Source organism: Thalassophryne amazonica, chromosome 21 (genome assembly GCF_902500255.1).
Source record: "Thalassophryne amazonica chromosome 21, fThaAma1.1, whole genome shotgun sequence".
Classification (NCBI taxonomy): domain Eukaryota; kingdom Metazoa; phylum Chordata; class Actinopteri; order Batrachoidiformes; family Batrachoididae; genus Thalassophryne; species Thalassophryne amazonica.
Genome location: NC_047123.1, coordinates 32,735,380 through 32,750,587, shown reverse-complemented (window position 1 = coordinate 32,750,587; position 15,208 = coordinate 32,735,380). Strand labels below are relative to the sequence as shown.

General features: G+C 38.0%; 1 protein-coding gene across 2 annotated transcripts in view; it reads right to left on the bottom strand.

Moving 5' to 3' along the window:
* Positions 1–2,626: 2,626 nt before the first annotated feature.
* The window catches only part of pnocb (prepronociceptin b), a 33,444-nt gene continuing 20,862 nt past the window's right edge, over positions 2,627–15,208 (bottom strand). Inside the window, exons 2-3 of one of the 2 annotated variants that reach the window (XM_034162447.1) lie at positions 14,206–14,428; positions 2,627–3,536 (exon numbers count right to left, since the gene is read on the bottom strand). In XM_034162447.1, the coding sequence (XP_034018338.1) occupies positions 2,889–3,536; positions 14,206–14,346 (789 nt within the window). In that variant the 5' untranslated portion in view covers positions 14,347–14,428 and the 3' untranslated portion in view covers positions 2,627–2,888. The remainder of the gene's footprint in view (positions 3,537–14,205; positions 14,429–15,208) is intronic. The other variant, XM_034162448.1, reaches the window with a different exon arrangement.

The following is a 15,208-nucleotide window of genomic DNA, read 5'->3' as shown; positions in this document are numbered from 1 at the left end:
ACAGTCCACAAAAGAAATAGCAAACTATTTTATTGTTTTTCTCTATACACAACTTTTACCAGAACAATATAGAATACTGTATGTTTGAAATGTGGCCAGAAATGAACACTAGTGTATGTTGACCTTGCACAAGCACACACTCATGCGCATGCACATGTACACGCCAACAGACTCGTGTGTACACTCAAGTGCATACTCTCTGCAGTCGCTCATGAATACATGTTTTATATTGCTTAATCGAACACTATTAAGCAAGATGCATGAACAGCTCTGCCAAAATATTAGTAATAATCCAGAATGAAGCTTATGAGCATCTATTAGTTTCTTATTTGTTACTGCTTTGATTTAGCACTTTAAAATCACTCTGTCCGTTCTACAATTGGAACTTTGTTAAACGATGCATGAATAATGTTGACACAAAGAAATGACTAAAACCACACTGTGCTGCCACACTCGTGGAAAAAAATTGCTCTGTGTGAATGTATGTGAAACGTTTCAGGTTTTCACATGAAACCTACAGGATATTTTCACATTATTAAGCGATAGAAGGTAATGTTTTAATGTGAAACATCACATTAAAATGTTAAACTTTTCACATAATGATATGAATGATCACATTTTTATGTGACTAATTTCATGCTTTAACCTGATAATCACTATCACATTTTAACTTAAGTTTGCATTTCTTAACATGAAAAGTTTAATGTCATAATGATAATGCGCTATATTTTTTTATTTGTGTGGCAGCAATATAATTCCATATAGTTCATCTAGCTTTGAAAAAAAAGTGTTTATCCCTGCCTGATTATATTACTTGTTAGATCAATTTGAGTTGCGTATGAGTCATAAATGACAAAAATTAGTATGATTACAGCTATAGTATTTCTAATCCCAATGATTAATAATTACAGGAAACCAGCAATCACCCAAGATACAATTTAGGCAAAGCAAATAATAATAAAAATATTCCAATAAATTATAGAAACCCATTTCCACCAGTTGATAAGGTGATACTGTATACTCAGTCATTATTATGTCATAATTGAAATGAAAATTCCTGACTATCAGTTATTGTGAACTACTGTATTTACCAACTCAGAAAATTACTGTCTCATTATTGTCTCATCTTAGGTTTAATAATTATGACTCTTACTCATAATCATGACTTAACATCTCGTAATTATGAATTACCATATCAAAACCTCTGATTTTCTCATTTCCTACAACTTAGATGATTTTGTAATTAGTTTTTTGCTCTCATAACAGTTTGAACACTTTTGGACATGTTGGGTACACAGTAGGAACTTCACTGATCTATCTTGTAATTGTTGTATCAAATGTTCGAAATAAACAGTTTTCATTCATTCATTCATTCATTCAACATTCTATTATGATTAACTAGTACCTCAAAACACCCTTATCATGTAATTATGACTTAGTATTTCATAATTATAATTTTTATTTCAATTTCAGAATGATGAATCTATCTTGTAAATATCTTGTCTAGTAATTTCCCTGAACTCATAATTATGGTTTATTGTATTGTAATTATGATTTTACATCTAAAACTGTAAATTCTCAGGCTTTGGAAAAAGCCTGGCAATGTGCCCTGGAAAATGCAGAGAGTGAATGAATGAATCTATCAATTCCAGATTAAAAACCTTGTCAGTCTCCAAATTGAAAGGTTATATGATGAGGAGAAACTGATTAAAAGTTGGTCTTATTGCTGCACCAAATTAATAGAAAATGCATGTTTGCTTTGCTTATATAATGCACATGTAACTTGTAATGACAAGCTTGACATGATTGCTATAATGCATCTAAAAACTGACTTATTTTGAAATTGTAACTGTCAGAATTATGATTTATTTACTGCCATATAATTATGACTTAATATTTCATAAGTATAATTTACCACTCCAAAAATATCGAGAAAAAGCGATGTTTTGATGAGATTCAATACATTCAGCAGCCTTACCCGTTTTAACGTTTCTTTTTTTTCTTGAACACGAGAGGTCGCTGTTGTTGCACTAGTCCGTTTATACAGAATAAAGAGAATAAAGGGACTCGAACTGAAACGAGCCTCTGCACAGTTCCAAAAGAAATGTGCAAGTCCATGTTTCTGTAAGATCTTCAGAACATCAACCTGGTCTCACTACAGGTTGTTTTAAATAGTTTTGAACAGTGACGTGGACAGTAACTGCATATGATCAAATTAAAGACAAATTGATTGTATATGAGCGTAAATCAAAGCAACATGATATTTAAGTATGTAGGCTGCGTTCACATTGTCACCTAAAGTGACCTGATGTTTTTGTATTTCTGCCTGCATGTGCTAAAAGACAAAAATCACACTGAGTTTACTTCAGCCCAGAATGTGAACATATACAGTCAGGTCCATACGTATTTGGACACTAACACAATTTTTGTAATTTTGCCTCTGTATCCCATAAAACATGAGGATTATTGTTCATACAAATCATCACTTTTTTTACGTTTTGACCAGACTGTAGCCTAGCATAGCTCCTAAGTGCATGCAACATGACCTTCAAGTCCAACATCTGGGCAGTCAACCAGCTTCCCAGTTTGATTTTTGCCACTCTTAATACACCGACACACAAAAATATTCAAGTGGACTTCTCTAATTCTTTTATTTCACAGAATTGCATGAAAATAGGCTTGAGAAGGACATCACGGTTAAAACATTCCTTGTTACTTAGAGACACAAAGAGAGGTGCATTGATGGTGGCCGTTCTCACGATGGCGACGTCACAGTTCAAAATCTGAGTGAGCTGCTGGAAACATGATTGGCTGAGGTAACCGGAGCAGGATTCTGCGGCAGCATCCCGGTACAGACGAGGGCCGCAGGTTTCACGAGAGCAACGGCCTTAGAGTTTGTTTTGCCTCCAAACTCTGGTTACAGGAATCCCGTTGAACCTCCCACTGCGATTACTCCTCATCCCCAGGTACTGCCTGAGCAGCTGGTTGACCCGTTTCTGACTGTTCCATTTGCGGGCAGATTTGCGGACCCCAATGAACCCACCGTAACGCTTCTGCAGCGGTCTCACGGGAGAGCCGATCAGCTTCCTGTATCCGTGGCGCCCCCTCAAGAAGCCGCCAAAGCGCTTGGATAAGGTGGTGACCTCTGAGGCTGCGCCCTCATCCCGTTCTAACTGGCTCTCCAAATTCCTCTCCTCTCTCAGCTTCCTCTCTCCATCCTCCATGCTGACATCCAGGCCCGGCAGGCCCTCCCCCTCCTCAGAGGATTCCAGCAGTGATGAGTCATACTGAATGCTGCGTGGCTCAAATGGGGGCTCATCGTGATCCCCCTCCTGGAAGGGCTCTGCCGATGCAGATTGCAGCAGCTGACTGCGAGAGTTCAGGTCAAGAGAGGTCAGCTCCATCTCCTCCCCTGTTCTCTTGGAGACAGTGCCCCCCTCTGAAAATGAAGGGCGGCGCGACAATTCCACGGCACTTTTGCACAGCTCCCACATGAAGGAGGAGGAGACGTGACCCTCACACTCAAGAAAACACACCTGTCGAGAAAAGAGATGCGTACCATTTATGAAACCAAAGCATGATCCCAAATCCTGGATTTTTACAAAGTCAAGATTCCTAACAATAGAGGAAGAAACAATGGAAACATCATTTAAATGGTGATACAAGCATGAAACGTGGCAAACATTCACATTGGGGTAGTCTTCTCATTTTTCTGATGAGCCAAGTGATAATCCAAGATGGCCACCAAAATTTCATTTTCCCATATCTCTGAAGATCACTGATGGATTTGAATGAATGCTGGGTCTGTTAATTTATTTATTTTTATCCTAAACCTGATTTAGCAATGAATCATTCTTCAAGAAACCTTCTTGTGTCTTTAAGATAATCATAATGTGTAAATGTGTAATCTGGCATTAAAGTTGGACAAAAATGACAACAAATCCATTTTCATTTTAACATGACAAGATATGTTCTTCATTCATTGTTACAATATAAAATACACTAAATTTATTATGTCATTCCAACAGTTTCACTGACTACAATCAACACCAGTGTTTGACATAAAAAATTTACAAGTTGGTACCTAAGATGATTTTATCAGGTAACATTTCAGAATACTAAAAACCATATAAAGAACAACTATAACTATTTACATATGTTGTGTTGTTCGTGAGATATGTCAGATTTTGATTTCCACCATTGCTGTTTGCAGCAACATTGAAAACATGGCAGCCATCTTGGATTTTTGCTTGGTTTATGAGTTTATTTTGAAGAACACCGATATGAATGTTTTTGCCGAGTTTTGTGCTTGTATCTTAGTTTTTAATTATTCTCCTCAAAATCAGCAGTTAGCTGCCCTACTTAAATAAAATAATTTCTGTAAAACTGTCAACGGTACTTTCCTACACATTATATGGCACCAGACTTTTGACCTTAGATTCTAACTATCAAGTCACTTACCATCCATAAGGCTAATGCACTCGCCAGGTTTAATCAAAATTAAATTAGGTGTTCTTAAAGCTACAGTTTGTAGGATTTAGTGTCATTGAGTTGTCATGATTTTGCCCTCCTTTATTTTTCCTTCTTTGGTGATGAGTATTCATGCCTTCTCTTATGATCAGCAATATGCATGATCGTTTATTTCACAAAAAAAGTAGAGCTCTCAAACTTCTTAACAACCAGTAGACAAATTCCTTTTGTTTTTCTTCTCCCTGAGGAAGTATGTTCTTTTTGGGATCCTGTATCAACATGGCGGTACAGCATGGTGACCACCATGAGGGGGTCCACTCTCATGTAGCTCATTCTAAGCTTATACAAGTGCATTGATTTGTTGTAGGTAATTATGCATGAGACAACAGGTGATTATAAGTGCTATATTCTGTTTCTGCTGCTAAACACCCCCAAATCCTACACACAGTAGCTTAAAGCTAAATTGTTAATGTACATAGAATTGCCAAGGAGATCACAAGCATGTACGCCTCTGGTGAAGCCGCAAACAGTCACGCTCTTCAAGGCAAAACTTGCTAAAACCATGCTTTGTTTTCCTGCTTGATGTACCCTATCTAACTGGGCCTGTGAGTGCCTTTGAGTCCACAATCAGAGGCCGCTAAGCTAACGCAATGGGACACTGACAGAAAACATAAGAGCCTATAGGGTTTTGAAGTTACACGGAAATGCTTGATGGTTTCCACTGTCACCTCATTCTGTTATTTTGCTCATGTTGGCACAGACTTGATAGGCAATTTGAAAGTGGACAGAACTTGAAAACAGAAAAGTGGGAGCTAGCACTTTATTTTGAGTGTAGGAGAAGCAGTAGCTCCTAGGTTTAGCTCACATACAATGCTCTTGTTTGACCAGCCTCCTCTATAAGAACAAATTTAGACACAGCATGCCAACTACAACATTGGGACAAACAGAAGCAATAATTTGTCAACTGTCATCCAAGCAAGCACCTTTGAAAGTGACCCATGTCTGCTCCAGAAGGTGCCACCATTTACAAGCTAACAGGTATCCTTTTCATATCCAAGTAACTTCAAACAGAAAAAATGAACACAAAAATGAAATGAACATATATGAAAATTATGTAACCTAATGTATATTGTTGAAGGGCCTGATAGCAGCACAAACAAATAAGCTAGTTTTGGTCATTAGCGGATGAAAGACTTTTTAGGCTTCTCTAGTTCTCTCATTATGTGACTTCTAAAGCCATCTGGCTGTAAAAGTGCAATTTATTATTTCATGTTTCATATTTATATTTAGTCTATATTGTATTTTAGACTACTATTATGTATAACTATTGTTTTTAGTAATACTTTTACTTATTGACCTAATTTGATATTTATTGTGCGAACTGGTGATAGTAACGCAGGTAAGTAAGCTAGTAGCTTCTCTATTTCTCTCATTATGTGACTTCTAAAGCCATGTAGCTGTAAAAGTGCAATTTATTATTTCATGTTTCATATTTATATTTAGTCTATATTGTATTTTAGACTGCTATTATGTATAACTATTGTTTTTAGTAATACATTTACATATTGACCTAATTTGATATTTATTGTGGGAACCGGTGATAGTAACGCAGGTAAGTAAGCTAGTTTTGGTGATTGGCAGATTATATTTAATTTACATAAAGTTGGAGACTACTATTTTGTGGAATTATTGTTTTTAGTAATGCTTTTAATTATTGATATTATTTAATGGATATTGCTCCAGCTTCGACTAGAAATGCAAACCAGAAAGCTAATTTTGGTGATTAGCGGATGAAAGGTCTTATCTCTGTTTCATGAATATTATGAATTATAAAGCTAACTTGCTGTAAAAAAAAAAAAAAAAAAAGCTATTATTTTATGTTTCACATGTAATTTTTTTTTTTTTTTTTTTTTTTTTGGTGCTTTAAGAATTTCACTTTTCAGTCAATGAGAATATATATATATATATATATATATATATATATATATATATATAATTGCTACTCTTTGACGATCCCTTGACTCAGTTTGTTATTTTTATTTATTTTGGTTTCATGACAATACAAACATAAATGTTCACATGGGAGCACATTTTGTTGCCACCGCTGTCAGTATTTTACCGGCCTCATAAAAAAATAATAATTAAAAATATTATTTGCACTATCTTTGTATTAGCATTTCCAACACTGTTATTATTGTACTTAAATTTAAATGGATTCAGGTGCTGCTAACACCCACATCCACTCTGTGATGAGTGAGTGAGCAAGGATGGAAAAAAGGTTTTTAATGGCCTTGTTGACAAAAGTGTTAGTACTTAATAACAGAGTAGCTTGGTGCGCTTCCAGATGTAGATGCTGTGACTGCACCTGTGCCCTTTGAATGTCAGAGTCTGTCTAACCCTCTGCATAATCAGCATCTCATTTATAATATGTAATTACATTTTATTTTTTTTATCTGAACTTCTGAGCAGACCCAGGCTGATACCTACAAGCTGAGGGCCCCATTCCTGCCGCCTTCAGCATTTATGGAAATCTAGATGCCAAGATGGGAGGTATGTCATTTGATAAATGTGACACCAACAAAATGATTGACAGCATGGAATGAAAAGAAAATGGGACATCAGTTTGAAGGAAAGCTGATAAATTACAGTATGTCATGCGCTGACAAAATAATGATTTTTACCCTCAATTAGTTCCTCAACTAACAATAATGGGTTTTTGCACTTATGATTTAGTGAAGGAAGTTTTCACATGGATTTAACTTTTGCGGTTTCAACGAGCTTGCTGGTTTATTTTGCTGAAAGAACAGATTCAGTGGAATTGCAGTTGCGTTTAAATGTATTCTCCTCTAAAGGCAGTGACGTCTGTACTAAAGTCTTTCTAATAAAAGCACAGAGCTGTCAAAATTCCCATTTTCAGATGATCAATAAATGACAAATAGTATATGTCATCGCGTCTATTCTATCAGAGATGTCACTTGGCATATTTTCTCATCTCTGTTCAACATGCATTAATTGCAAAACTCGAATCTCATCCACATTTTACTTTGAATGTCATCTGCTGGGTCCTTTAATACCAAACATACGGTTGCATCTGTATCAGTGGTGAAGTCAGTTTTTCTTAGGAAATTTAAGATTTAATCACAAATATGCAAAACAGTGTGATTATTATATACAAGTATAGCTTTTTAACAGTACTTTTAATTATTTAAGTCATATTTAAAAATAAACACCAAAGAAAAGGCAACAGCATACGTTGTAAATCATTCTTAATTGTTGGATGGTATTACAAGTTGTTCATGTGGTAGACTTAGGCAGGGTAAACATGGAAAAATATTTGAGTTTAATAGTAAACTTGTGTTTTTTTCATATGGTTTAATGCATGTATTGAATGGATTAAACAATGAACACTAGGGGGGCAGATTTGCAGTGAATAATCTCCTTGCTGTTATTGGTGATCATATATCTATTCTTCCAGTCTATTCATCCTTATAGTGTCAGTTTCTCACCGAGGGGATCATGTTTATAGGTCTCGGAATAACATATTGCATTGTTGATTTTGTTTTTCTGTTGTTGTTGTTGTTGTTGTTTTTAAAGGGTAACCAATGGATTCAACATTTCTGTGTGCATTTATTACCACCAGCCACGTGGCTTTGGAAATGAAACAAACTGAGAAACCAGATCTTTTCAAGCTACATGCATCTTAACCCACACCTACTCCTAATTTCCATCATGCATGTGATGATGAGTTTATTATGTGCGACAACCCCATACATGGCCAGCAGGTGGCAGACACATATATAGTATATTCCATATGCAATACAAAGTTGCTTTTTTTGGTCTGATCTGGTGGAACCAAGTGATGAGCTGACAGCATTTATTCTTTTTCATTTATCATGTTAACAATCCAGAGGGGATTTACACTCATTTATCAAACAGCAAATTGGTGCTTTGGTGCTTTGTAATAGAGGCGGGCGATACCGGGAATTTTGGTATTGATCCGATACCAAGTAAATACAGGCCCAGTATCGCCGATATCAATACCGATACTGATACTTTTTCATATTTAAGCTTCATAGACCCAAAGGATCCAAAAGACCTAGGATAGAATTTCACCAAGCATTGTACGTGAAAACAAAATGCAGCTGATCTGCTCTGTGTCAGCCTGATCCCGTCAGATCTCAGAAGCTAAGCAGTGCAGGACCTGGATAGTACTTGGATGGGAGATCTCTTTGGAACACCAGCAGCTGTGTGTGTTTCTCCAGGTAACACTGGAGTTGCGTCAGGAAGAGCATCGGGCGTAAAACCTGTGCCAAATATCAATGCGGATCTGGTTGTATCCGCTGTGGTGACCCCGAACACAAAAACGGGAGCAGCCAAATGGACAACCATTGTATGTGACAACAGAATACTTTATTATCACAATCAACATTTTTGTTAAAAAAAAAAAAACATCACTCAACACAACTTAAAACAAAATCTCCTGAGGTAGAGGGCTGACAAACCACAATACAAGGGTGCACTGTTCTGTGTTGTGTGACACAGAGCAGCGCTGCTCTTACAGACAGAGAGTAGACTTTGATGAATCTGAGTGTGCAGCAGTCAGTGCATGCGGGAGAGAAAAAAAGCTTGAGTATCGATCTTTTTACACGAGGATCGTTCAGTATCAATACCAGCGTTGGTATCGATATTATCGATATTAGGATCGATCCGCCCACCTCTACTTTGTAATGCACCATATGGGGAAATGTGTTGAAATTCAGAAACCCTAAAAACACCATTATTTTGCACCTTACAATGTCTCAAATAGATTAAAAAATTCCTTTAAATTTTGCTTGAATGGAGGAAATAATTTTTTAAAAATAAGAATGCCCACTATTTTGCCACATGCATGGTCACATCGCTCCATTCACCATAACCTCCTGAGTCCATTTTTGGTTTGAGGTAAGAACAAAATCCCATTTACTCATCAAGCTCCCCCCCAAATGAGATAAATTGCATTCTTATCAAGAACCTGCTCACATCAAAGGAATGAGAGAAGAGGGAGTTCTGCTGTGAATTTATCAGTGGAAATTAATTATCCATTGTAAATGAAATGACCACACTTGGGGATTCTCCACGTCAGATCAATGGAGCAATCTAAAGGAGTTTATGAGTGAGAGATGTGTGTGTACACACAACTAGTCCTGTACTTGTGAGGACCGACCGCTGTGAAAATCCTCCGACGTGAGGATGCTTTGCAGTTCAGGATTAAGTTAAACGACAGAACAACATGCATTTTCCAGCCCAGTCTAATTTTTCTTATGATACTGTCATGAAATCATCATATTTTCATGGCACGTTTTACTCACTACTTTTTTTTATTAAATCACTTTTCGTACCACCATCACAAACTTGGGGTGAGATCGGTTGCATTTCCGGTGGCCCAGCAGTGGTGGGGCCTCTTGTAAAAATGTGCCACCAGGTCAGGTTTAGGCATTCATGCAGTACCTGGTTGCAGTCCTGCGAATGAGCATGATTTCAAGTCTAACACAGTTTACTTTGTGCATTTTTTCTTATAAGGCTGTTCTTCATTCAGAGTTACTCCAGTAGTACCAAAGGGTTCTCCAGTGTCACATAGTACCAAAGAAATCCAGTCACTGTCCAAACTCACAGGTTAGCATATTCGGTGATCTAAGAACACATTACCAAATGCTTTTAGCTTGCTAAAGTTAGCACACGTGAATGCATTTCACAGTAAAGAACTGCTGTCACTTTGATGCTTTAATTGTGAAACACATTTGGTGAAAATATGAATTCATATCAGCAGCTTTACACGCTTCGTTTACTGCCAGCGTTAACAAAGCAGAGCAGCACTTGGCTTACACCACAGCCAAAGATAGGGCCCACCAAGGCCGTGCATTTGTAGGTGAAACCCTGATATGTCAGCAGTGTTATCAATGAGTGTGTGTAATGAAAAATTGAATCATCAGTGTTCCTGGTGTGAGAATACGCAGAGACGGAAATGTCAAGAGGCTAATGCAGGTCGTTTTCTGGCCACAAATGGACCACAAGTGGTGCCGTTTTTAGGGACCTCCTGTCATGCTTAATAGTTACGCATATAAATTAATTTGGAAGTGTGACATCTGAAGTGGAGGCGCTAAACTCATTATCGCCTGCTCTTTATTGGCTAATTGGTTGAGAAAAATTTTGGGTTAGCCTAATAATGTAATAAACAGAACAAAAAGGATTCAATTCACTCTTTGATATGAATAAAACAGCGACGCACCTATAGATTAAAAAGCACCTCAGTTTATTTTCTTATGCATGTTCTCCTTCCTGTTTGACATTCAGGATATAACTGTGTGGCAGAAACCAGCTGTGCCAGATTTAAAGCAGCTTGGCAGCCTTAAGATTGGTTTAAAGGAGGTCAGTGGCGATACATGGTCTGAAAAATGCATCCTGGCTTTTTGGAACTGCAGAAGACAACATACTTATTCATAATTATGGTTTAGACATGTGAATGAACGCATAGGTGAGTGCATGAATGCATCAGTGGTTCCTGACTGTATAACAAACACCATGACACTTTCTGTCTGAAGTGGGAGACGATAGAATTGCTCAGTACGTCCCATCTGTGCCTCAACGGGAAGACGGCAAACAAAACGAGGCGCTGATAAAATGTGTCAGTCTTTGTTTCAAACCCGGGCTGATGATACTGAGCAGCAGTCGATTACATAGTTCCATTACAACTTCCCAAAGGTCCCAGCTGTCTTTCTCTGCATCATTATCAGCTAAATTAGCCGTCCAACAGCTATTCATGGCTGCCCACAGACTATTTTTACACAATGGGAGTTTGTAAATGATGTGTGTTGTGTTGAATTTTTGCTAAACTGGTGTCGTAATGCGCATATTCTTGATTTCTCATTGGGGTGATGTGTTATAAGTATTTTAGTTACTTGAATATGCCAATGTTCCTGCTTTTGCAATGTATGTGCTCTTGCACACACACATGATTAACTGTAGGCACTGGTCTTCATTTTGATTCAGACTTTGGAACAGTGTTCTGACATACGTTTGTTGCAAAGGTATTGAAACTTTGCAAAAAAAAAAAAGTGTTTTTCAGCTTGCCATCACTAATTTGCAGTACAGACGAAACACTTTTGCATCATCCCCAGCCACACATTCTATCCATTCTTTAATTTCCATTTTACTTTCCCATTCTGTTGTATACTTTGTCTCATTTTTGACCACGTAGTGAGTGTCATGTTTCTCCACAGAGTTGCTAGCTTAACTTGTTAGCTGATGCTGAGGTGAAGGTGGGCACTGCATCCAGCAGGGGGCAATCACATCTATCTGATATTGCACAGGCAAAACAAATTTGCTGTGGTGCATCAGCGTTAACCGCCATGTAAAGACTTCATTATCATTGTGTGTTCTTTGAATTAAGTGAGTTACAAGATGACAGTGTTTTTGTATTTGTCATCTCAGTGGGATGAACTAACTCACTCACTGTAACTGACAAACTCACTTACTGTTACCAGCACAAAGGAAAAGTAGTAATTCAAAATGAAAAATCCAGACTGCTTGATCAGGTAGAGTTTGCATCCCCCGTGGAGTGCCACAGGGATCATTTCTGGGTCTACATGCAAATGCCTACCAATCAAATATTACTCTCAATGCTGATTTTTTTCAATTTCAGTTTCAATTTATTTTCATTTATATAGCGCCAAATCACAACAGAGTTGGCTCAAAGCACTTCACACAGGTAAGGTCTAACCTTACCAACCCCCAGCGCAACAGTGGTAAGGAAAAACTCCCTCTGAGGAAGAAACCTCAAGCAGACCAGACTCAAAGGGGTGACCCTCTGTTTGGGCCATGCTACAAAACATAAATTACAGAAGAATTCACAGAACAATTCACGGACGAATATACAAGAAATGCAATTGCCGCACAGGACAGAAGGATCGCCAACACGAACACAACTCCCATCTCTGGATGGAGCTGCACCTTAAACAGAAAGAAAAAACAGAATCAGGCATCAGAAAGACAAGAAATACTGTATAATTTGTCAGCATTAAACAACAAGAAAAACAGAGAAATACTAAGGAGATGGCTGGCCACTAGCCCTAAACTTCACTAAAAGACCCAGAATTTAGGTAAAGTTGAGGCCGCGGCCCGCTCCAATTACTAATAAAATGAATTAAAAGAGTAAAAAGCATAAAACAAAACTGTAGCAGTATGCTAGCCATATGAAAGGGAAAATAAGTGCGTCTTGAGTCTGGACTTGAAAGTCGCCACAGAATCTGACTGTTTTATTGACGCAGGGAGATCATTCCACAGAACAGGGGCACAATAAGAGAAAGCTCTGTGACCCGCAGACTTCTTATTCACCTTAGGGACACAAAGTAGTCCTGCACCCTGAGAACATAAAGCCCGGGCCGGTACGTAAGGTTTAATTAGGTCAGCCAGGTAGGAGGGTGCCAGTCCATGAATAATTTTATAGGTTAGTAGCAGAACCTTAAAATCCGATCTCACTGGGACAGGAAGCCAGTGAAGGGACGCCAAAATGGGTGTAATGTGGTCGAACGTTCTGCTTTTTTTAACCCTTTTAACTGTTTGGGGAACAAATCAGGCATTGATTCATGGATATGATACTATTTTCTCCGATTGTAATTATCAAAACAAAACCTCTTCTAATAATTGGTTCAAGAAGGTAAAAAAAAAAAATGTAGTTACAACCTCTCAGCATATGGAACGACAGTCAGTATGTTATTACAACTCTTAAACTAAAACAGTACTCTGTCTTCTGAAGAACATAACCAAGCCCAGATCCTTTTTCCACCCATTATACAGAGAAATTCATTGAAGCTTTACAAAGGCATTGCACTCCTGCATCCCGAAACAACAACAAAAAAATCAAGACATAAACTACAGCTTGTACAAAATGCTGCTGCCAGAATTTTCAATAGAATAAAGAAGAAAAAGAAGCTCACCTCACTCACTGTTCTGAACTCCCTCCACTGGCAATCTTAGTTCTTGTCTACAAGTCTGTTCACAGACTTAACTGCCCATGAATGCATATCACAGATACACACCAAATAAAAGTCCAGATGGAGCCTGAAGATCTACACACTCTTTGTTGCTCAGTGCAGTGGAAAAACCCAGACAGAGATTTATGGTGAAGCTGCTTTCTGCAGCATTTATTGTCTGTTTCTCACTGGTTGATCATAAATTTACATTTTGATTAGTTGGAAAACCAAATGCATTCATCTTAATGGATTTAGTAATAATTACAACAGATTTAGGGGAAAAAAAGACAGAAAGGAAACACATGAACAGGTTCCATTCCTCTCATATCACTTCTCTTGGCTAAAAATATACAAGCTGCACATTTTTGGAACTATATCTCTAATTTTTTCATGGCAACATAGTTGAAAGCTTTTATCATTTGCCCCCCTCAAAAATTTGATGTTACCTATTATTATCAGTATTATTATTATTATTGCAACTATATATATATATATATATATATATATATATATATATATATATATATATATATATATATATATATATATATATATATATATATATAAATTCCAAGGGCCATTTTGCATGGCAGCACCATTGATTTACCCTTCAGCTTTCTTTTTTAATGAGCTGTGAAGTACAGAAACTGAGAACAACATATAAGACATCATTGGCTACACAAGTCTTTAAGCTGCAAAAGAAAATTCAAAGCAAATAGCGCCTCACCATGGTGTTGAAGGCTTGCTGTAGCTGCTGCTGCTGCTGCAGGAGTGCACCACAGGCCACACACTGGTCCTGGCAGTCACTGTGTCCGGGGTGGAAGAGGCATGCCAGCAGCACTGCCAGGCACCACAGAGTGATCCTCATCGCTCAGCACACCCAGAAGAGAACGGCACTCAGCAGCTGGAGAATGTGGGAGATTCAGAGCCTGCGATCTGGGTCCAGCCTGGAGGGAGAAACCAGACGGAGTAATAGCAATATTGCATCAGTTCCAATTTAAAGGGTTCATTTGTTGGATTTGGGCAATCAGTCAAAGCGTTGGTGGTGGAAGAGTGTTCAGCCAAACACCACAAAATGGACAGTGTGGGTGGGATGTAGAAGGAGCACAACCTGAGGCGATAAATGAGAAAACGGGTATTTTTCACTGTACAGAAACCATCCACTGTAGGCTGGAGGTTTGGATGACTGATAAAAATCATACGACACAGATTTAAGACGTGTTTAGTAACCTCTCATGTAATTGTGTCTGTAAGAACCCTCCAGGTGTAGAAGGATGATGCAGGAAGAAGTTTGTCTTTATGGAGATGGAGGGCAGAAATATTGTGATGTTAACATGGAAACTGGAGGACTTAAAAATGTTTATAACATGTCAAATACATTGTAGAACACATTTAAATACATCTATAACGCACAATATTACTGTGGAAGTGTATTTGTGGTGTGTCCAATGGGTACCTTGATCTATCACATGGATTGATGATGTAATGCACAGGTGTAGTGTGCTGTTTGATGATGTAATGACCAGGCTTGTACCATGTGACATGCATCCAGGGGTAAGCACCTGGTACCAGGGTAGGTCCTGATTAGTACTTATATGGGAGACCTCTTAGGAAGAGAAGGAGTTCTGTGTGTTTCTCTTGGAGTTATGTCAGGAAGGGCATCCGGTGTAAAACTTGTGCCAAATCCCAGTGCAAGTCCCGATGGCCTCAGGGCCTATGTAGGACTTCAG